Source organism: Spermophilus citellus (genome assembly GCF_964194105.1).
Source record: "Spermophilus citellus genome assembly, chromosome: 11".
Taxonomy (NCBI): domain Eukaryota; kingdom Metazoa; phylum Chordata; class Mammalia; order Rodentia; family Sciuridae; genus Spermophilus; species Spermophilus citellus.
Window position 1 is genome coordinate 127,589,590 of NC_138192.1, and position 24,483 is coordinate 127,614,072.

The 24,483-nt window shown below is 34.4% G+C and overlaps 1 protein-coding gene across 17 annotated transcripts in view; it reads right to left on the bottom strand.

Annotated features, from left to right (window-relative positions):
- The window catches only part of TRIP12 (thyroid hormone receptor interactor 12), a 150,641-nt gene that overhangs the window by 62,059 nt on the left and 64,099 nt on the right, over positions 1-24,483 (bottom strand). For all 17 annotated transcript variants that reach the window (XM_081262344.1, XM_081262339.1, XM_081262348.1 and 14 more), the window contains 2 exons: positions 8,120-8,225; positions 5,156-5,292 (listed from right to left, as the gene is read on the bottom strand). In XM_081262344.1, coding sequence (XP_081118470.1) covers positions 5,156-5,292; positions 8,120-8,225 — 243 coding nt within the window. The remainder of the gene's footprint in view (positions 1-5,155; positions 5,293-8,119; positions 8,226-24,483) is intronic.

The following is a 24,483-nucleotide window of genomic DNA, read 5'->3' on the forward strand; positions in this document are numbered from 1 at the left end:
TTGCCTTTCTATTGCACTCAGCTATTCTAGACATCATTCTATAACATTTAGAAATAAAAGCAGCACTCAACTATTTTAGTATTAAACAAGTATAAAAACATAAACTTTGCATTTTATTCACACATGGCTTTTGACAGTGTCCTCATGCCTTTGAAACTGCTCTTGAATTAAGTCTTATCCTGGACTCCTCTAACAAAAGTCAATTAAGGTAAACATTGCTAAGACCACTGTGACGTATCATAAATAGCTAACAATAATTTATCTGTTCTAATTTCAGTAGTGCAAAACTATTACATATTCTTATTTCTAGGACAAAATACTAAAAATATGTACTATCACTAAGGGATGGCTGCAAACCATTGCTATGAAGCACAGAAGAGAAGGCAACTAAGATGTCAACACTTAGTGCAGAATGAAGACTGAGAAGGATACTACTACACAAAATGCTAACCAAAAAAAAAAAAAAAAACCAGCATATGCTAACAGAAGTGAATTCTATTATAACTGACCAAAAATGAAACTATGTTCCTGCACAACTAGCAGCCCGATGTACCTTCACGAGTCTGCTGAGTCCTAAGCCTTTTTAAACAAATGACTGATCTACATAAATAAAAACCACATCATTCATGGTACCGTAAAAGCCCCGATTAAGAGTGACAGAATGCAAACCAGAAAGACTATTTTAAAGAGGTATAATGAAAGTGAATTTAAGATTAGCTTTTCTGAAGAGAAAGATGCCAATGCACCCACCAATCACCAACTCTGAATTTTTATACCTTTCTTCACACACCATTGAGTATTTTCTATAACTTCAGTGAGGTTTCAAAAAATTTTTAAAAAATTTATGTATTAAAAAGAACAAAGGTCAGCAAACTATGTCCCAAAGGCCAAATCCAGTCCACCACAAGGTTCTGTGCATATGAGTTATTAGAATATAATTGTACTCATTTGTTGACATACTGCCTGTGGCTGCTTTCATGACACAATCACAGAAGTGAGTAAATGTAACAAAAACCATATCAAGTCTAAAACACTTGTCTTGCCACTTACAGAAAATGTTAACTTCATGGTTTAGAGCTGTAGGTTAACCCGAAATGCTAATGCTAATGCTAATGTTAAAGGGTATCATGTTTGGCAAAATCCATACTGCTGGTGAAGAAAAAGGAGATTATCCAGTAAATGCATTGTATGATGCCACTTATAGGCAACATTTATTAAATGCTTACTGTCTATAGAAATTGTCTAAATATCTCCTCACAGTATAGAAAGTGGTGTAAGATTCATCATGCATATGAAACTGAGGCTTTTTGACTTTGAGTGTACTTGCCCAAGTCAGAGAACTCCAAATGGACCAGAGATTTGAAACCAGACAGTCTGACTTCACTGACTGTACTCTTAAGATCCATAACATACTCTTCAGCAGTAATTTTTAATTCAAATACAGTTGTTTCTTCACATTATACAGAGCCCCTGTTAACAAATACTGGTATTAGGTACCAATAATGATTGAGTTTATTAAAGTGACTCTTCCTGGCATGTGGAAAGCAAATACAAAGTTTTAATAAACGAAATGGTTGGTTTTTAAGGCATTCTCTGGAACCCACACATTAAAAAGCAAACCAAAAAACTCCACCAAAACCTCACTAAGGGAATGTTGGTTTTTTTAAAGTTTTTGGTGTTTTGTTTTGTTTTAACCGGAGGGCTTATTAGGTGTTACTTTAAAATGTCCTGCAGATTTACATAAAGATTTCTACTTTACCTTACTCGTTAAAACATACTTATGACTTTCATAATGAATATCTCAAATTGCAGTGCCACAAAGACATTAATTAACCAAGACATAAAATTTATAAAAGCACATAATTAAAAGAGCTGGTAAGGTTCTAGTGTAGTGGAGTTGCAATCTTTAGTGGAGCCATAGAACCACTACAAAAAGAGGCAGAGCTGGTCTGTTTTTCAGTGGAAATGTGTGTGGGAAGGGGGGCAGTGCCAGTCTTGACAGAAATTAATTACCAGAAGCAAAGAAAAGGATCCTTCTGTCAACCCTTGTGATGGCAAGTGTGAAATATTTACCCATGGTTGTTCCTTTTGTGCATATTGTTAAAAATTAGATAATTAAATTAGTCCAAGACATGGCTAGTTTGAGTTAAGAGCAGAGAGGTAGCTGTTATGTGAAGACCAATAGATAAGAAAATGTGATCAATCAAAAAAGAGTCAATTACAAAGTTCTTTAGTCTTTACTTTAAACCTCCTTGAGCACATGTACAAATGTGTCCCCAAAGTCAAATGTTAAACTATGACTATAACTGGATTTTCAAGATGGTTGATCTTTCTTTTTCCTTAAATCAGGTACGTCTCCCATCTAGTCCTACCATATCTTCACAGAACTATGGTTTACAATAAATACTTCAATGGAAACAACTGAGAAAATATTGTTTAAATCAGAACACAAAAATTCTAACATATACTTGGGATTATATTGATGAAATAGCTTTGTGCATGTTTGAATATGGAATAATGAATACTATTATTATGTATAATTAGAAGGCAGCAATGTAAAAAATTCTATCAAAAAACTCCAAATTTTTATACTTTAACCAATGGCACCTCTTTCACAAAAAGAAAGACAAAATATTAAAAAGCTGTGGAATTTGATTTTACTTGCTAGGAACTGCAAACATTTACCAAATGTGTAAGTAAGGGAGGCAACAGATGCCACCCCCTTAGTGTCATAAAACTAGAGAAATGGCAATAGGAATGTAATGATTCCTTATCATGGGCTCCATCAACAGGTCCATATGGTCATGACATAATTTGTAGTGATACTAAATAAAAGTAATGAGGAGGAGAAAAGTCTGCAAAACTAGGCTGATTTTTATTTTATGATTTGACCCTGATCATTTCTTGTGAAATTATGAAGATTCTTAAAGCAAAAGAACACATAAGCAAAACAATGCCTATTTTTCCTTGCTATTTTATTGTTTGGAAGGGAGTATCATACCAACTGACAAAGCATTGTCTGAGAACTGGATGCTCATCAAATGGTAGTCTAAAAGTCATCAGCACAAACCTATACTCTACACAAATTTAGAAGCTTGGTTTTTATACTTCATACACAGAGAAACTAAAGCACAATGCATGGAAGAATTAACGTGAAGCTGATAAGTAATTCACTCCTTTCCCCATAAATACTTTATTCAGCCAACAGAGGAATTCCTACAATCCGTAAGGGACCCATCAAACGTCTAGCCACTGATCCTCTAATAGCAGTGACCACCCCACACGTATCTTTTATCAGCAGCAACAATACATAAACTTGAAAAATACCTATATCACATTGCAATTTCAAATATAAATGGCAGTGAAATACATTCAAGTGTTTAGGAAGTCAGCTGATTATCCTGACTCACTTGAAGCTTTTATTCTTAGATAATATACCAGGGAACAAAAGTTTACACTATACCCCCCCCCCTCACTCTAGCCTTCAATTACATCCATATGAATTAAACTCTTATAACCCCCCAGGGAAAAGACAGCTGTTATAAATGTGCAGTTGATTTCTAAGATCTGGATTTGAGAGTCACATATCCTAACTTGTAAAACTAGGTAAGCTTAACTTGAATGCACCTCAGTTTTTCCCCATTTATAAAATGGCAATTACAGCACTCAAATTTCACCAGGGTCTTTTGAATAGTAAACAAGAATATATGAATAGTGTTTAATACTGTGCCTGCAATAGAGCGTATGTTCCATAAATGTTAGCTATGGTAATTAATGTAACTACGCCACATTCAGCAGCTCCATTTCTGTCATCCATTTGGGAAATGCCCCCACTTCCATATATAGACTTGAAATAAACACTAAGACTCAAAAGTGTACAACATAGGGAAGGAAACATGACTGGCTTCAATGAACTCCACATGAAATGGCCTCTATTTTTCCAAATATTTATCAATTCAGACTCTTCTGGGGAAAAGTTATGAGAAAAAAAAAAATATCTCCCCAAAGAAGATATCCTGTAAATAAGCCTACCATGTAATTTATTGTACAAACTGGAAAAGAGTAATGACTCAAAAAAAGAAAAAAAAAAAGTGCTAAGATAGACAGGACAAGACAACAGTAGTGGGTAAACCAGAATGCTCCTAGCAAATCATTATGAAATATGACCACCACAGGGATGAAAGAAAACTAGAATAGCCAGGAGGAGGATAGTGTTGCACGCCTCTAATCCCAACAACCTAGGAGGCTGAAGCAGGAGGATGCAAGTTCCAGGCCAGCCTCAGTGAAGCCCTAAACAATTTAATAAAAAATAAAAAGGGCCGGGGATATAGCTCAGTGGTAAAGCACTCCTGGGTCCAATTCCAAGTAACAAAAGCAACACACACACACACACACACACACACACACAAACTAGCACATATTCTAATATTAAAACACAGTACATGAAATACCTTTGTTCAAAGTGGGTAGCTATCTAAATCTAAACCTGTATACATAACATTGATTTAAGGGACTCATAGATTTTTGTTATCTGGTAAGAAACATGAATGATAAACTACATTTTAAAACTGAGTAGCCACATTTAACAGCTAAGAGTATTAGCTTTGTTTTGGTAATGGCAAGGGTTACACATTTAAAGTTAAATCAAGGGGTGAAAAAAAAAAACACCTTAATTGTTCTAAGATTTCAAGAAGAAATTTTAAAAGCCCATAAAAATCTAAATACTATTATTAAAATAGGTTAAGTGCAAATGGAACACTTATTTTTTAGGGGTTACAAAATTCTAAATTAAAATTCACTTATTTATGAAGTAATTCAAGCCACATCCTCTCGTTTTCATTTATTATGAATTTAAATTCTTTGAATCAATAGGCACTAGTCAATATGTAAAAAGCTTTAACAGAAATGAATTAATACCTCCTGACAGCCCTTTGAATATTATTTGTACAAACCTGGACTGGATGGGAGTTTTAAAATGGCAAACCCATTAATCTAAATACTAAGGCTATATTGTAAAACAAATTTGAACAAAAATTTATTTAATGGTAACATTCAACATACTATGTTCCTCCCACTTCATCATATTCAGGTAAAAAATAATTATGACTAAATAAATATATATAAGAGAAATGTGTTTTAAGAAATGCCAATCTACCTGCAGCTCCTTGGGGAGCTTCATCTGTCCGGGCAGCTGAAGAATTTACTGTCTCCTGGTTGCTTTCAGGGTCTGCCATTTTCTCCTGCCTCCGAGCCTCAGCTGCTCCTCTTTTGCCCAGGCCAGAGCCTCGCCGACTGCAACAGAAAAATGTCATCACAGGCAGCATAACCAGTGAACCAGGAGCAATGTATAGACAACACAAAGCTCAGATTCATAGAGGACAAAGCCAGTTTCTTCTTTTTAAATAAAAATTGCTGCAGAAAATCACTATGTGTAACAACCAAGACTTTGTATGTTTAAAATTCTTCCAAGTTACAGTGCATTCACAGTACGTGCTTTTGTGTTACTAGCAGCTGTTGTCATCCTTACAGGCAGAAATTATTTATTTTTAAACACTTCCAAATAAATGGGAAAGTGACCACTCCTGAAGAGAAATATTCAATTCACTTAAAATAGAGCCCCAATTTGGGGCTAAAAAGTAGATTAATACATTAAAAATACATTAAAAATTAATTAATTAAAAATTAATACATTAAAAAGTAGATTAATACATTGGATTGAAGAGACACTGACAATGTGGAAAAGAGGAGGACAGAAAGACATTCCCATTCTCTGTGTTCCAGTTTACCTAAATCATCCAAAAATAACTATTCTAAAAATGAACAGTAACTCCATCCTATATAAGAAGAACAGACTTAATATTTATAAACAGATGGCTTTTGGGAACACATTGGTTTACATTAAACAAGACACAGAATAAGGTATGTAAAAGAGAACTAGTATTCATCTTTCATGAAACAAATTATATTTGATGATGATCTTGTCATCATAGAAAAAATCAGAAACAAAAGATGAACCCCACAGTACTACACTATTAAACAGCAACTCCCCAAATTACCTTAAGAAATATACTAAAACATTTTAGACTAAGAAACTAGTGAAATTCTGCCTCCTGAAGAAGAGAGCAGGCAAAATTGATACATATATGAAAGCTCCGAATTACCTCTAGAAGAGTTTATTTTCCTAATTAATGAAAAATCCTCCCTAAACCCAGTTGGTTTAACTAAACTTTCTTTCATAGGTAAAAGGAGCTAATTTCAAACACTATTCATCAAAGCCAGAAATAACAGGGATTCAAATTCACTCAACATCTAATTTGTACAACACACTGGACTGAACTTTTTGGATACACAGGGTTGCCGCCCTCAAGGAGCTTTTTGCTTCAAGAAGATAGAGATATAAACTCAGTTGGCTGTCAAGGTACTAAATTTAAGTGGAAGCCCAAGTAATTCAGAAAAGGTTTTTAAGGAAGGGTATTCCAGGCAGTTGAACTAGATGGCTTGTGCACAGCATGACCATGTGTATTACAAGTCATTTAACACGCATCAGTTCTGTATTCACGTGCAGAAGGAAAGAAGGCTACAGAGAAAAACAAAGTAAGACAATTACAACACTAAATTATCTAGCTTCACATAAAAGTTAAAAATCAATTTTAAACCAAAGAGAATTCAGTTTATACTTCAGACTAAAAACCTTTGGTAAGTTCAGATTCAAATACAGTTTAAAACAGAACTAAATCTCTGAAGAATTTTTTCTCAGAAGTCCTGGAAGTATGAGTAAGAAACCTCAAAACCAAACGTGTACTAAATTCTAGATATTTTTAAGCAATCTAAAGAATTAGAAAATAACTGCAAGTGCTGGGAATATTGCTTGCTAGTGGAGCATTAGTTTAGTATAGGCCCTTTTTTTTTTTTTTTTTTTACTAGCACTAGGGGGAAAAAATGAAACCAAAAAGTGGAGAAGTGAGAATTTAAAATGGCATTTCTTATGACTTAGTACCAGTCATACAATAGTATGACTTATTTATCACCACTAATAACAATCAAAACAGAAGAATCAATTTAAGTGCTTAAAACCTTTTTCTGCTTATCTGAGTTAGGGTAAGAAAGAGGCAAGCTAAATTCATAGCCTCATCAGTGGTTTGATGCAATTACTAGGGGAAACTACATGTGAAAGAGGGAGAATTAACATCTGGCTACAGAGTAATTAACAGTACAAGTGCACTTAACCAAACACCAAGCCTGAAAGTCTCAGGAAAATTTCAGGAAAAAGATTTTTCCTTTAACCTAAGTTTCTCAATGAGTTTTAATAAAACTATGTGAAATAATATTCTGTTCCACACATCAAAGGTGGTGGACAGTCTGAAAATGATATCCACAACAACTGGGAGAAATAGAAATTGAAGAAAGAACACACTCAAATGACTACACTTTCTTTTGATAGGCAGGTTTTGAAATACAAAGAGATTTTCTTTTCCTTTCTCATTTAGCTTAGTAACCAAGGCCAACACTTTCAGAAACAAGGCAATACTACAACCATTAAAATAGGCATCCCAAATGGATAAGAAAATGTAGTATATACATACACAATAAAGTATTATTCAGCCATAAAAAAGAATTACTTTATTATGATATTTGCAAGTAAATAGATGTATCTGGAAACTATCATGCTAAGTGAAATGCCAGTTCCCAAAAGCCAAAGGTTAAATGTTTTCTCTGATTTGTGAAAGCTAACTCACAATAAGGGGGATGTATGGAAGTTCAGTAGATTAGAGAACAAGAAATGGAGGGAAGGGAGTGGGGAGTAGGAAAAAGTGGAATGAACCTGACATAATTTTCCTATGCACATATGAAAACATTATGGTAAATCCCTCCATCATGTACATCCACAAGAATGAGATCGTTACTAAGACATATTCTATGCTTGTCTGATCATATCAAAATGGATTCTAATGTCAAGTATGACATTATTATTATTATTATATATTTTATTATTATTATTATTAATATTATTAACTTTTTTTTAAAAAAGTTTAGAAATAAGGATTTTGACAAGACTTTAATAAACTTAGGAAAAGAAAGCAAATGAAACAGTTAACTGGAAACAAAACTAATTACCTACCTGGTACTAGCACAGGAGCCCGTGGTCTTTTGGCGTGTGCTCCGCCTCAAACTGGGGAGCTCAGCAGGTGGGGACTCACTGCGCTTCTTGGTAGATTTTCTTAAACCTGTACGTGGAAAATACCAAAGTAAAATTTTATGAAGAGAAGCTATTAGTAATTAAAACTTAATTAAAACAAAATTCTCCTGGTCATCATCCTGTTCAAAAGTGCACAGAATCATTACATGACTTATCTAGTGCTATGCTAAAGTCAGATTTTGACCTAGCCTACTAATAATGGGAAAGCTAATGGTACATGGCATTCCAGTTCAGATCAGTCTTCTTGCTTTGGCTCAAATTTGACTCAAGCTCTCCCATAAAATGCAAGACAGCCCCACCTCTTCCAAACCATCCTTTCAGAGCTATAATCTCTTCACTACTCTTCCCCACTAAGGCCAAGGAATTGTTATGGTATATATTATATATTTTTAAAATGTGCTAAATTTCCCCTAAATTTATTATATTATCCTTAAACTGTTCCATTTTAGTGTTTATGCAATGTTTGTCAATAAATCGAGAAGAAAAAATATTTTCTTTACACCACTTCATGAACAAGGAACATATTTCAAATAAATGTTACGAGAATGTTCAATTTATAGAATATTGTATAATTAGAAAGAAAAACATATGAAGTGTGCTGGATTAACTTTTCTGGACCTAATGCTTATATAGGGTTAATAGTCTCTAAAAAGATAACAATATGGAGAAGCCCTGATGGTATCCATCCACCCCTCCCCTTATAACTCTCTAAACAATGCCACTACATGATGTCATTCTGGGTACTAGGCTCTCTCTGAACAGAGACTTCAACAGTAAAAGATCTCTATAGTCAGCAAACATATTTCCACAAGAACTATGGCATCATCTTAATTGAAGGTGAGCTTCTTCAGAGATGATATACTCCTGCAAGTCCCCTCCATTTTGTCATGAAGTTTTAATTGCTTAAATGTGAAAAGACAAGTTATTCTTTCCTCTCAATTGTGTTAAAAGCACCAGTGAAAGGTCAAAGAGATAAGTGATAAAAAGGATTCTAGACATCTTGATCTTTAAACTCTCAATACTAACTTGGAATAGTCTTTATACCATATATACAGAAAGTTGATGAGTGAAAAGTTATTCAATAATCTTTAAACAAAACACATGCTTCATGAAGCAAAAGCTTGTGTTCTGACAGGCATTATTATTTAGAAATCGAAGTCACAGTTTCTGGGGCTTTTTCTTTTTCTCAAAAAATAACTTTCGTGGAATTTTATCTGGACATCTGAAGCTCATAGAAAAGGTTCAAAGAATGATACTTTAACTGGGCACACTGGCAGATCTCTATAGTCCCAGCTACCTGGAAGACTGAGGTAGGAAGATGACTTTGAAAAGCCCAAGAGTTCAAATCCAGCCTGGGCAACATAGGTGAACACCATGAGGGAGCAAAATAGGATTTGCTCCAAAGTTTAAATTTCAATTTCATTCTGAGGTTGATTGTTTACACAACTTATCACCAGAAATATCTGATGTAAACACATACCTACACCTGCTATCCCTATCTATTCTATCTCTGCGCTGGCACACACCCTGGCCACCTGAGAAACACACAGAAAACACGACACAGCAAGGGAGCAAGTTTAATGCATTCAGTTAATTGTATCAGTATTTTTTAATATTAAAAACATTTTACAGTGTTTCAGAATATTTAATTATAATATGAACTCTATTGACAAGTGAAAGTAAACCAAAAAACATACAGTTTAGGGGAAAACACAAGTACAAATCCTACTAAAACATTCCAAAAATGAAGTGCTATCACTTATTAATATAATAATAAGTCACTTTTAAAACCCTTCTAGGCCTGGGGATATAGCTCAGTTGGTAGAGAAATTGCCTTGCATGTACAAGGCCCTGGGTTCACAATCCCCAGCATCAAAAGAAAAAAAAATTGTCAGTAATGTGACTTAACGCATGTAATACTAAACTACCTATATAATATACCATGATACAGTAAATGGACAACACAAATCTTCATGTTTAGTGAAATCAAAATAAAATATTTAGGACTGGGGTTACGACTCAGTGGTAGAGTGCTTGCCTAGCATGTGTGAGGCCCTGGGTTTGATCCTCAGCACCACATAAAGATAAATAAAGGCACTGTGGAAAAACAAAAAACTAAAATATTTAAATGAATGTATTGTGAGCTACTGAAACAATGCTAATTTTTGGTGTTATTGGGGACGGAAATCAGGTTTCATGCATACTAGGTAAGTATTCTACCACTAAGCTACACTTCCAGCCCTCTTCATTTTGAGACAGGGTCTGGATATTGACCAGGCTGGCTTTGAACTTGTAATCTTCCTGCCTCAACCTGCCAAGAAGGTAGATTTCGGGTGTGCAACACCATACCTGGCACGATGTAATTTTTCAAAGTGTTTTATGCTTTCGCTCTTTAGGCAGGAAGATAAGACTTTAGTATTTAGATTTATTTTAATCTTTATTCAAGTATGATACAAGTATTGATTTTATATGTACGATTCAATGAATCTGACAAAGGTATTCGCTCATGTCCATAAAGTTCCTTTGTGGGATGAAAAAAGATACTACAGCAAACAGAAACCAAAAACATAAGTATACCTAAACGTATTTCAGACAAAATAAACATTAGGTCAAACACTAAGAAAAGAAACAATAGGTCATTAAATAATGATAGTCAATTCATCAAGAATAAACAACAATTTTAAGTATATTTAGGAAAACTGAAATTTATAAAGCAAATATCAAAAATCTGAAACAGCAAAATTCCATTTTTGAAACTAGACAGATCATCTGGACAGAAATCATTAGGAAAATATGGAGCTTGAGCCAGGTGTGTTGGTATTTAAACAAAAATACAAAAATACAAAATCTTGAAAACAAAATCAACCAAGAAGGCGAGAGATGCACGTACTAAAAATTATAAAACATTGATGAAAGAAACTAAAGATGACACAATAAAAAGACATCTTGTGTTGATGGAATGGGAGAATTCATATTGTTAAAATGTACATATCACCCAAAGTGTTGTACAAATTTAATGCAATCCCTATCAATATTTCAATGTCGTTCTTCACAAAATAAAAAAAAAAAAAATCCTAAAATTCATGTGGAAACATGAAAGATCTTAAGTAGCCAAAGCAATATTGACCAAATATAACCGCAAGTATCAAATTACTGCATTTCAAAATGTATTCCAAAACTGTAATAATCAAAACAGCACAGTAATAGTACATTAACAGACATATCAAGCAATGAAACAGGACACAGAGCACAGAATAGCACCGCACACCACACAGTCAATTGACTCTCCATAAAGGTGCCAAGAGCACACAATGAAAAAGGACTGTCTTGTCAATAAATGGTGCTACAAAAACTGGATAGCTGTTTTTAGAAGGAGGAAACCAGGGCCCATTATTTCTCATCATATACAAAAATAATTACTTAAATGCAATGTTTAAAATTATAATGCTACTGTAAAAAACCTAATAAAAAAGCTCCATGACATTGGCCTGAGGAATAATTTCTTAGTTGTGACCCCAAATCAAGGGTAACACAGTAATGAGATTGCCTCAAAGTAAAAACTTTCTGCACAGGAAAAAGAGAGTTAAAAATAGAACCCATAGAAAAAAACTTTACCCCAGGATATCTCCAGGATATATAAAGAACTCAAATAACCTAACATCAAAACAACAAATCACCCAATTAACAAATGGGCTAAGGAACTGAACCAACATTTCACAAAAGAAATACAATCAATCAACAAACATGAAAAAATGTTCATCATCTCTATTAGAGAAATGCAAATCAAAATGACTAACATTTCATCTCACTCCAGATGGAATGGCAATTATCTAGACTACAAGCAATGATAAGTGTTGACAAGGATGTAGGGAAAAAGATGCACTCACACATTGCTAGAGATGAGTCATGGAGATTTGTCAGAAAACTTGGAATGTAACCACCATTTGACCCAGCTCTCCTACACTCAGTTAATATCCAAAGGACTTAAAATCAGCATACTACAGTGAAGCAGCCACATCAACGTTTATAGCAGCTCAATTCATAATAGCTAAACTATGGAACCAACCTAGATGCCCTTCAACAGATGAATGGATAAAGAAAATGTGGCATATAAACACAATGGAATATTACTCAGTGTTAAAGAAGAATAAAATTATGACATTTGTAAGCAAATGGATGGAACTAGAGAATACCATGCTAAGTAAAACAAGCAAACCCAAGAAAACAAAGGTGGAGGGCTGGGGATGTGGCTCAAGCGGTAGCGCGCTCGCCTCGCATGCGTGCGGCCCGGGTTCGATCCTCAGCACCACATACCAACAAAGATGTTGTGTCCGCCGAGAACTAAAAAATAGATATTAAAAAATCTCTCTCTCTCTCTCCTCTCTCTCTCTCTCTTTAAAAAAAAAAAAAAAAAACTATAGTTCTATTCTTTCCTTGCTTTAAAAAAAAAAAAAAAACAAAGGTGGAATATTTTCTCTGATAAGAGGAAGCTGATTCATTGGGGGGTGGCAAGAACAAATACTAAAAAAATTTGTTTACAAATACTTTGTATTTATAAACGAACCAAGTAGCGAAGAATGAACAAACTTTGGAATGTGCAGAGGGAGTGAGGGGAGGAGAGGGGCATATAGTTACCCATGTGTTATACACATGACACGTGTACATCCGCAATCAAATGATGGTAGACAAAGAAAAGGCTTTTGTTTTGTTTTGTTGTTTTGGTGGGAGGGGATAATGGGGATTGAACTCAGGGGCACTCAACCACTGAGCCAAATCTCCAGCTGTACTTTGTATTTTATTTAGAGACAGGGTCTCACTGAGTTGCTTGGCACCTCACCGTTGATGAGGCTGGCTTTGAACTCATGATCCTTCTATCTTAGCCTCCCAAGCAGTTGGTATTACAGATGTGCATCACTGGGCCTGGCTGTAGTCCATTCCTTTCATTGCTAAATGGTATTCTTAAGTGGATTTACATGCCACAATCTAGTTATCCATTTGTGGTGTTAAACTTTTAAGAGCATCAGTCTAAGTTGCAGACATAAAAACATTTAGAGCTGATATTATAATCATATTATAATATAAAATAACTAGTTAGGCTATTGTCATGACCCCCATCTAGCCTAATAAACTGAGAGATAACTCCAAACATTTTGTTTTCTGAAAGAATGTCATCCATTTGCCTGGTGAAAGAGTTATTATATGTTATGCTCTCTCCAGTGGAAAAGGAGCATCACTATTTGCAACACTGCCTAAAACCAAGATGGGAGAAAAAAACTAGCTCTTCTGTATAATTATTATCTTTGCTCCCGATGACAACTACTTAGTATTTGTAAACAAACCAAGTAAAAAAAAAAAATTTTTTTATAAATAATTCTTTCCAAAAGTGTAAAATGTTTTTAGAAGATTAGAAATGGCAAAGTACAAGATGAAGCAGTTTGGTAAATGACTTTTTAGAAAAAGGTAGCTTAACTTGGGCTGTAGTTGTAGCTCAGCAGTAGAGTGCTCACCTAGCACATGAGGCCCTGGGTTCAATCCTCAGTACCACATAAAAATAAATAAAGGTATTGTGTCCAACTACAACTAAAAAAATAATTTAAAAAAAGAAAGAAAAAGATAGCTTAACTTTCTTTTGCCTATTCAGTATCTGACACTGCTCTAATATACTATCTTTACAATTTTGAAGTATTTGAGTTGTTCAAAAGCACTTTTATAGATAAGTTATGATGATGATGATTCTTATTCAAAATACAAAAATATTAACTAACTTGCTTAAAAGTGTGTAGTCCAATCAACTACATGACTCCTAAGCTTATTTTGATGCCTAAGAGACTACTACATCTTCAATATATTTCTGGCAAGGTGATAAAACTTCTACCTTATTGGCTTAAATGAAAATTTTAGAACTACCTATAAACCAATACAGTATTTGCAGAGTTATTTCCTTCATTTTACTAGCTAAGCAAAGAGTATATCAACAGAAGAAGATAAAACCAATAGAACACATGTGCATAGGTCTACATAAATGCACATTTCTTTCCCAAGTTCTGTAACGCAGAAAAATTATATTTAGCATTTATTTTTATGATGCCACTATGAAAAGCAACCGGAATATCACTGGTAAGATTAATATACTCTTAACCACAAAGTCTTTGAATAATCAAGTCAGAAATAAATGCAAACAAGCTACTTTTCTCAAAGCTCTTGACCTTATATGGGAACAAGAATTTGGTAGCTATATTGTACTCTCAAAAATTGTAATCGGTGTTAACACACACAAGACAAGGGAATAGAAGTTCACTGGACTGGACAAAGGGGAATGAAGGGAGGGGAGTAGGGATAGGAATAGGAAAGACAGTAGAATGAATGGGATGGAACTTTCCTATGTTCATATATTAATATACCACCAGTATAAATCCACATCATGTTCAATAACAAGAATGGGATCTTAATTAGAATATGTTATAGCCCATGTATGTATAATGTGAAAATATACTCTACTTTCAGATGTATCTAAAAACAAAACCTGATATTGCTTTTAAAAAAATGTAATTTGTTCTACAATATACTTTTTTTTTCCCCAATAATGTACATTGCTAACCCCAACTTGATTTACTCAAGCTCACAGCTTCATCCATTTAAAAAAGTGAGTCCTTTTGCAAAGGGTGGCTTTTAAAATGTGAAACATTTAAACTGCATATGTATTGACTGTAGCCTTAAGCTTTTTTTGAGAGAAAAAAAAAAGAGAAAACATTTTAAATGAATCAAGAGAGAAAGTGTTGACAGTGGCCTAGCTATTTTCTGGATATTTACATTTAAATAAAAAGAGTTAACACACTTTTGGATGCACTTTACTTTTCTTGGGGGGGGGGGGGGCTAGGAATTGAATCCAGGGGCACTTCCCCACTAAGCTACATTCACAGACTTTATTTTGATACAGGGTCTCACTAATTTGCTTATTAGGGCCTAAGTTGCTGAGGCTGGCCTCAAAATTATATCCTCCTGCCTCCATCTCCCAAGCTGCTAGAATTATAGATATTCACCACTGGACCCAGTAGATTTTTCTTTTCTATTTGAAATTTTCTAGGTATTTCTTATTAAGTAGACAACTGTGACATGATTCCAATTCTGTTCTTTGTAGGAAAAACAAATACTAGAGGAACCAACAAGATAGAACATTATATGGTTGCTATTTAATTTTGCTAAATCACTTAATAATTAACAACTAAGGGCTGGGATTGTGGCTCAGTGGTAGAGCGCTTGCCTAGCTTGTGTGAGGCACTGGGTTCGATTCTCAGCACCACATAAATATAAGTAAATGAAGGTCCATCAACAACAAAATATTTTAAAAAATTAACAACAGTACATATTCACTGTCATTTTTTTATATTTTTCTTACATAATCTCTATTGAAGGTATGCTAATATTTTATAGGAAAAATACATATATCAGATCTATTACATAATCCTAAATGGAAATATAGCCCCCTTTATTATCAAGTATTCTAAATATGCAACTTACTGAACTTTCCAATTTTTCCCCCTCAGTACTTGGGATTTAACCCTGGGCACTCTTATCAGTAAACTACACATTTTTTATTTTGATATAGGATCTAAGTTGCTGAGGCTGGCTTAAAAGTAGCAATTTCCCTGCCTTAGCCTCCCAGGTAACTGGAATAATATGCATGTGACACCATACCAGGCTTATATTTTCATTTGGGAGTGATGATAAAAGACAAACAACATGACTATACCTAATGTCTAGCAATCCTTTTTTCTGAGCACCATGCTTTTTCTGTTTTTCAATTTTCTAGGAAGCTTATGTCCTGCCCTTTCTCCATGTGGTACAGAAGAAACTGTCATTCACGTTACACTCCAAAGACAGATGCTTCTCAACTTATGATGGGGATTACATTCTTATAAACTCGGAAGCTGAAAATACTGTAAGTCAATAATGTATTTAATATATCTATCCAATCAACATAGCTTTACCCAGACTGCCTTAATCATGAACAAAATATATCAATGTACAGTTGGATAAAATCATCTAATACAAATCCAATTTTAATAAACTATTGAATAATATCTCATGTAATTTACTGAATTCTGTATTAAAAGTGAAAACCAGAATGACTGGTGTTCTTTAACACCACTGTAAAGTCAGAAAAGTTTAAGACACACAATTGTAAGTTAGAGACCATCAATCTGTGCACAAGTGGGACTCAGACCAGACTATTCTATGATCTCTAATCATCACAGTGATTCTGATTTAAGGATAAGCATATGACCCAAGGAAACTAGTGACGTCCCTACAAATTGATAGATGAATGATGATACAGTGTGCCCTTGTATTTTGGAAGGAGGGCTATAGGAGAAGAGGAGGTGATGGGTCCTTAAGCCACAAGGTTTGGATGTTAGGCCATGTTCATTTGACTTCTTGGATCCATCCAAGCCTGAAGTCAGCCAATCTCTTGGCTTTACCACTCATGTGGACGGAGTTCTTTTTCCGTTAAATTTTAGTTGAGTATCACATAAAACCCCAAAATTCTGATTACAAGAAATTACTACATTAAAAATTTCACTGTAAGTAGGTGTTGTCAAATTGTGCCTTGGAGGCCAAATGCAGCTGACGGTATTTTTTATACAGCCCACAAGCTAAGAATGGTTTCCATATTTTTATAGAGTTGTAATAAAAGCAGATGGTGATGTAATAGACTGTATGGGGTGAGAAACACCTAAAATACTTATGTGGCCCTTTACAGAAAATGTTCACAGAGCTGAACTTTGAAAATAAAAAAGGAAAAATGGTATGCAATTTTTAATCTGAAATGTCTCAGACCTTAGGAAAAATTAACTCAAGAATGTCACTGATATTTTGACTTGCATATTCAATGCAAATTACTTTGGATAGGATGGATATTAACAACATTAATCCTTCCAACCCATGAACATAAAATGTCTTGTTTTTTGTTTTGTTGTTGTTGTTTTGTGTGTGTGTCCTTTTCAATTTCTCATCAGTGTTCCATAATCTTCACTGTAAGAATCATCCATTTCCTTCGATTATTACAACCCATCAGGAATTTAACTTACCATTCATATTTTAGGACTATTTTGCTGAGAAAACTTAGGTTAAAATTTAAGATTAATAATCTTAGATTATTAGATTAATAAAGAAAAGTAACTATGGGTACCTTTTCAGTAAACAGCTTTAAGTCCTTTAGTCAAAAGACATTTACACCTGAAACTAGTCAACAGAATCATGAGACTCTGGCATGCCTTGAATATTCTATGACTACCTTCAAGCATATATATCTTTATTAATAGTTTACTTTGATACAATAAACTCATGAAATGAAAAGTAATCTATGATCACATAAAAAGATATCATAAATTTTTAAATAACTCGGTAATAAGAGACTGATTTTTGTGGATAATAAGCTAAATCCAAATACAATTTTCTAAGCAAAAGTATTATTTCGTAGTCAAAGCATAGCCACACTTCATGCAATGATTCAACAATATTAAAAATAGTAGAAAGGCGCGAAGATATTTATCTATTTTTTGCAGAAAGGAACAACTAAAAATAAAAATAGAAGAAAGTTAAATAAAGAACAATATGGTGGGCTGGGGATGTGGCTCAAGCGGTAGCGCGCTCGCCTCGCATGCGTGCGGCCCGGGTTCGATCCTCAGCACCACATACCAACAAAGATGTTGTGTCCGCCAAGAACTAAAAAATAAATATTAAAAATTCTCTCTTTCTCTCTCACTCTCTCTCCTCTCTCACTCTCTTAAAAAAAAAAAAAAAAAAACCAATATGGTAATTAAAATCTATAGAAACAATTATTAGTTAATGAAACAAATACATTGGCACCTTTAAACCACTAGTGGAAATATAAATTCATATTTCTATGAGCAATTTCAAAACATCTATTAATATTTAAAAGAGGCATAATCAGTGACCAAACAATAAGGATGTAAATTACAAAGCTATGTTTAATTTAAAAATTTAGAACAGTGTAAATGCTCATTTACTAATTGACTAAGATATAGCCATTTGTAGCTACTTTTAATATCAAGTAGTTTGTAGTTTTCTGACAGGAGGAAAGTCTTGATGTTTGAACAAGTAAAACACTTTGGTGTCTCTACACTTAAAATATGGATATTACCTCATTCTGTAATTATGAGGATGAAATCTGACATATATCAAGTATCAATTATGGAGCCAGGCACAAAATGCACACTCAAAAAAGTTACCACCATCATGTATAGCAAACATCCTGCTTCTTAGAAAAGATGTGCACATACACAGAAAAGTACCTGCCTTTGGGTAAACACAGATGACTGAACACGTGGGCATTTACTCCTGTCCCCTCATGAAATACTATTAAATAGAACTAATAGCCAGGCACAGTGTCACATGCCTTTAATCCCAGCTAGTCAGGAGACTGAAGCAGAAGAATCAAAAGTTCGAGGCCAGACTGAGCAAAATAGGCGAAAAAAAAAAAAAAAAGACAATATCTTAAAAAAAATTTTTTTTGAAACAAATCAACACAGATGAATAGAATGGAAGAGAGACTGCAATACCAGAGGTATATGCACTGGAAAGCCCAAAAGCTCTAAGTATAAAACTAAAATAAGTACCAACTATCAGATTAAAAAATATGGAAACCCTAAAAGGCTCAGGCGCTGATGATACCAGATTCTCTGGCGGCAGTTCTGGTGTTAAAACTGAGGATTAACTGAGGGGGTGTTTGTGAAGCAGTGAGATTCCCAGCTCCCCTCCCCCACTTGCATAGCTGAGAAAGAAGTGGAGAGTATGTCATCTAATATTTATGTACTTGATCCCCCTTCCCTCTCTGCATTTATGATATGGTGCACCTATTTATGATATGGTGCTGTGTACTTTGAGAATGCATGTTTTATTCGCAGTAAATAATGATCCAGAGTTTTGCTGGCCCAAGAGAGGCACAGTTGTCCAGCTATGCCTCATTCATACTAGGCAACCAGTAGGCTACATCCCCCGCCCTTTTTATTATTATTTTGAAAAAATAATAAGTTGGATGAGAGATACACCTCCACATAAGGCTATGACTGCTAATTTTTAATAAGAAATCTTATTTAATCCTTGACTAAACCTCTCTTACTTGTTAATAAATAAGAGAAAAATTTGAGAAGGATACACACCAAAAAAGAAGTAGCCATTCATGAACGAAATTAAAAGTGACATCTTTTTCTTCTTTATCGATTTCTATATCTTCTGGATTTTTGTTTTTAATAACATTTTAGAATCAGAAGTGTCAAAGATATTACAGAACACAGGCCAGAGTAGAGAAGAGTGATTTTACCTGATATGGATCAGATTATTTTGACAATTCGTAGTTTACTCAAACATATAACATGGTCACTTATAATTCATGAGCAATGTAAAACAAAGTCTTTTTAACAAAGCCAAAGATATGTTCCTTTTTACTGATCTTTTTTAAATTTGGCATGTCTTTTCTAATTTACTGAATTTCTTAAAGCCTCAAAAAATACTGTTTGTTGGGAACTAGTAAAACTTTTAAGTTGCTAAGTTGTTTTAACAGAAGCTGTGTAATATAGAAAAGCCCAAAGATAACCCACAACTTTTTCAACTCAAGAGAGATGATCCTACAAGATACAAAAAGGTGAAACCAAAAATCATCTGACTTCCCAGTTCTTTTCATCCCTAGCATAAGGGGAAGAAGAAAGAATGAGTTGAGTAAGGAGAAAAGTAACATGTCTCAGATTGATGGAAAGGGCCCTAAATTCAAGTTGAATTCCTTCTCAGAATTCATCACTAGCCTGATTCTTATTTAGTTCTAATAATGGCCACAAGCTGTATGCAAGTCACCAGCAGAGTATAAAACTCAAGATGAAAATAAGCTTACCATGTTATTAATAATATGCACATGTTGTCCACTTTAAATAATGGAGAGTAAACTAGAGCTACAAATAGACACAGACTGGAAACATAATACCTTTAAAATTTTCTATAAATAAGTTTCCTAATTACTCAGATTTTGATCACCAATTGTGTCTTATAATTCTGTGCTACCATCTACTAATCACACTTTGAAATTATTGTGATTTTTAAAAAGGCAGATTAGCAAAATATATTCTGAAGGCAAACTAAGTTATTTAAAGTATTAAATATTATATTTTAAAACCATCCTACTGGTTTTACATTTATGCTATATAAATTTGTAAGAATGTTTGCTGACTTGGTTAAACAGAACATAATAGCTATAATAATTTACAAATACACATTAAAAATTATCACACAGGACTATCCTTTCTGTGGTAGTCTCAAGATCTCTACCAAGTGATACAGAGTGACCTCTATCACAGAGCTATTTTGATCAGTTGGAGATGGCAAGCAGTAATGCTCCAGAAGACTCCATGACTAAGATAGTTATTTCACCAGCTCTTCTGCCAGCCCTAGTTCCTCACAAGGAACATACATGTTCACCAACCTGTCAACCCTTCCCAAAGTAACAAACTGCAAAAGGTTTTTCTACTTAAGTGTCCTGACTGTATCACTTCCAAAAGTGTACTGCATAATCCACTGCTATCTCCTGAGGTAAGAACAGTTGGTCAAATATATCTGTAAAAAAAACTGGGTTAAGCAGAAATTATAATGAAGATGTCTCACAGTTTGCAATATTAATGTATATCTTGAATATCCTTGAGTAATATTTGACCATGAAAAATCATTTTTCAGAAGCACCATGAAGGTACCATTATTTCTATAATTCAAAACCTTTTTTCCTTTACCCAATAAACCAATCATACCTTATAATCAGTCTTTGCCTGAAGAAAGGTTTAACATCCAACAAACAGATTTACTGAGTCTTAAAAACTGGAAGAAACAAATAATATCTGCGGGAGAAAAAAAAAAACTACCCAGTCTGAAGCGTTTTTCTATATCACTAAGAGGCCTATTCCATTTACTATATGTTTTTCCCACTGAGGTCTGAATGAATAAGAAATCTATCAACTTTTCTCCATCAAAACTACTTCTGCCCTTTGGATTAATGCAAGAACAAATGCAACCAATAAACCCTGATGTATAAAAAGCCCTTCAAATACAAGACCACAATTCTTCATACACCATTTTATACTAGTAGATTAAATGATATTTTAATTTCACAAAGTGGTTCTCACATTTACTCTTTTTATAAGAATGAATATTATTACTTTGTAATAAGAATAGCATCATAATTATAGCTAAATTATTTGCTCAACCTCACAAACCAGGAAATAACAGCATGTTAAATTTGAGTCTCCCAAACCTAAAAATAACTACCTTAACCTGATCAGTGGTCAGGATTTTTCAATATTCAGTCTCAAAATGTTGTTCTCTATATTTTCTGCCTTAAGGTATTAATTTCAATTGTACACCCTAAATTTTGTGATGCCCATGTACTAAGCACTATGCCAAGTCTCCACACATATTTATTCTTCAAATGCTATTGTGCATATTTAGCAATTTAAAAACTCACAAACTTCCCATAATCACAACTTAGTAAGATGAGATTCAAATCTAAGACTTTTAGCTCTGTATGAAGTACTCTCCTCGTCCCAAATACCATTATTTCAAATCCAGAGAAATTATCTACCAATTCTAAGCCTTCTTATATAAACTCTTTATGAAGAAATGCATTTATTTGGGGCTGGGGTTGTGGCTCAGCCTAGCATATGCGAGGCCCTGGGTTCCATCCTCAGCACCACATATAAATAAAGGTATTATGTGCAAACAACTAAAAATATAAATTTTTTTAAAAAAGAAATCTGTTTATTTAATCATATCTGCCGCAGTCCGGCTGGGCAAAAATAACCGGGAGGTGACAAGCAACTTGAAGGTTGAAGCGGGAACTGCTTTATTGCAGGGAAACTCAGCGGGAACTGAGCGAGAACTCAAGGTACTGGGCACCCAAGGTAGCAGGAGCCGCTTTATTTCGGGACAGCAGAGGTATATATACCTAACTGAACTGATTACACACAGCTTGACTCAATTAACATCATCTAGATACAGCAGTCAGCCAATAAGGAATCCTCACCATCCTAATGGCACGCTGGCGTTGCTTCACAAACCACTCCTCCTGGCAAACTGCCAGGCGCCATCTTGACTTGATTTGCATCCCCAACACATATCTAAGATACACCCCACACCCCACCCTGTATGACTTCAAGAATCCCAAGATTTAGCTCACCTGATCCGCTATTCCTGTGCATTGTTTTCAAGGTCAATTTCTACATGACTTGAGTATGCCCTCGACTCTATAACTTCTTAGTTCTTTGCCTTTGAACACATAACTTGACCAATGATTTCAAGGTAGCTTACCCGTACTTGCGAAACAGGGATGATGATGGATAAATAAAAGGTATCCATATAAAGTATTAGAATAACTGTCAAGCACTTACAGGCCTTTCATTACTTTGTTTTGAAATGTTTTTCATTTATTTGAAAAGAAGCAAATACATGGTGAATGGTATATGAATCCCTGGGTTCACCTATTAATCATTCCTAAAGATTAATCAATAGCAGGAAAGAAGGAAAAAATACAATTCATTTCCTCAGGGGTCTTAAAATTTCCAAGTGACCCAATTATGTTAAAATAGTAAAACACAGGAACTAATACAGGTAACTCTTTAAGGTCACATTTACTTCCTTTCTTCAAATCCTAACTCAGAGAAATTATTTCACCTCCTTGGAATAAAGTTACTCAATAACTATCCTAAAGCACAATTTTGACAAGTGCATGTGAATGCATATGTAAAATACCTGGCACTTACTAGATGCAAAACAAATACTGGTTGATTGGTTCCTTTTGTTTCCAGGGCTTAGGCTATAAATAGAGATCAGAACCAGGGAAGTAGAAGTAAGGCTAAAAAGGCAATATAGTGACAACAGAATACACAGAGGTTCTGTGAAGATAAGGAAAATCATTATGAAATGAGTTTTAAAATACTAAATCAGTTTGTAACTATGTGTAAAGCACACTTGAGAGAATTCTCTGGACTGATCTGTTACTAGCTCAATGGCATTGCCAGAAATCTTGGTGTTTCCTGACTGAGAGCTCCCTTACAACTTAGGAAACCCCATTAATCAGCCACTGATAGGGCCAGATTTTTTTTTTTAAATCATGTCAATATACTACATCATGATCTTTGAGAAGTGTTGAAGCTATGACACACTAATACTATCTATATCACCCAGCACTTGAATCCTCCTACAAATAATACCTAAAAAACATGAGCTCTTCAAGTGAGATAGCCTGAACAGGGAAAAAGGGAAGAATGAATTCCATGGAACTGGCTATGAACTCAAGTTGGTCCACTGGCTATGGAGATTACACAGCTACTAAATGGACACACCCACATGGAGTTATACACATGCTTCTACTTCACTTAAAAGATGTGAAGAGAAGAGGTACAAGACCTGAAATAAATAATTTCAATTATCAAGAAAACTTTGGCAGGACAAACAAACAGTTGCTATTCCTTTTTAACCTGGGCTTTTATTTCCTTTTAAGGTTAAGATTCCTATCTAACAAGTCCTGATTCGTTATCTGTAACTGAAAAGATTTTATACATATGTATACCATATTTAAAACACCAAATAGAGCAAAGTTTTACAATCTAAAACATATTACCAACACAATAACCCTATGGTGCAGTTTAAATGTTGATTACTAGTATCCTTGTTAAAGTTCAACTAATACTAAATCAAAAGTAGAGATTATAATTAAACAGAGCTAAGAGCTTTGATTCAATATTAGGTTAAACTGATTCAATATTAACTCAACCAACAAGAATGCTGGTAGACATCATGTAAAATCTTCAAATAAGCAAGAAAAGGTTCTAGCCCTATCAAAATGTAGATTTGAAACCACAATCTTCTATCAGGACACAAAAGGGAAAAAGGTAATCTATAACAAAAATTCAATGCTTTTAAAAAATGGGGATAAATAGCTAGGTGCACTGGTACTTTCCTGTACTCTGTTAATCCCAACTGCTCAAGAGGCAGAGGCAGGAGAATCTCAAGTTCAAAGTCAGCCTCGGCAACTCAGCAAAGCCCTAAGAAGCTTAGCAAAACTGTCTCAAAAAATATAAAGGGCCGGGGACACAGCTCACTGGTTAAGCATCCCTGGATTCAATCCCCAGGAGAGAGAGAGACAGACAGACAGACACAGACCATGTCTCAAAATAAAAAGGACTAGAAATGTATTCAGAGGTAGAGTGCTTGACCAGTACGCTCAAGGCTTT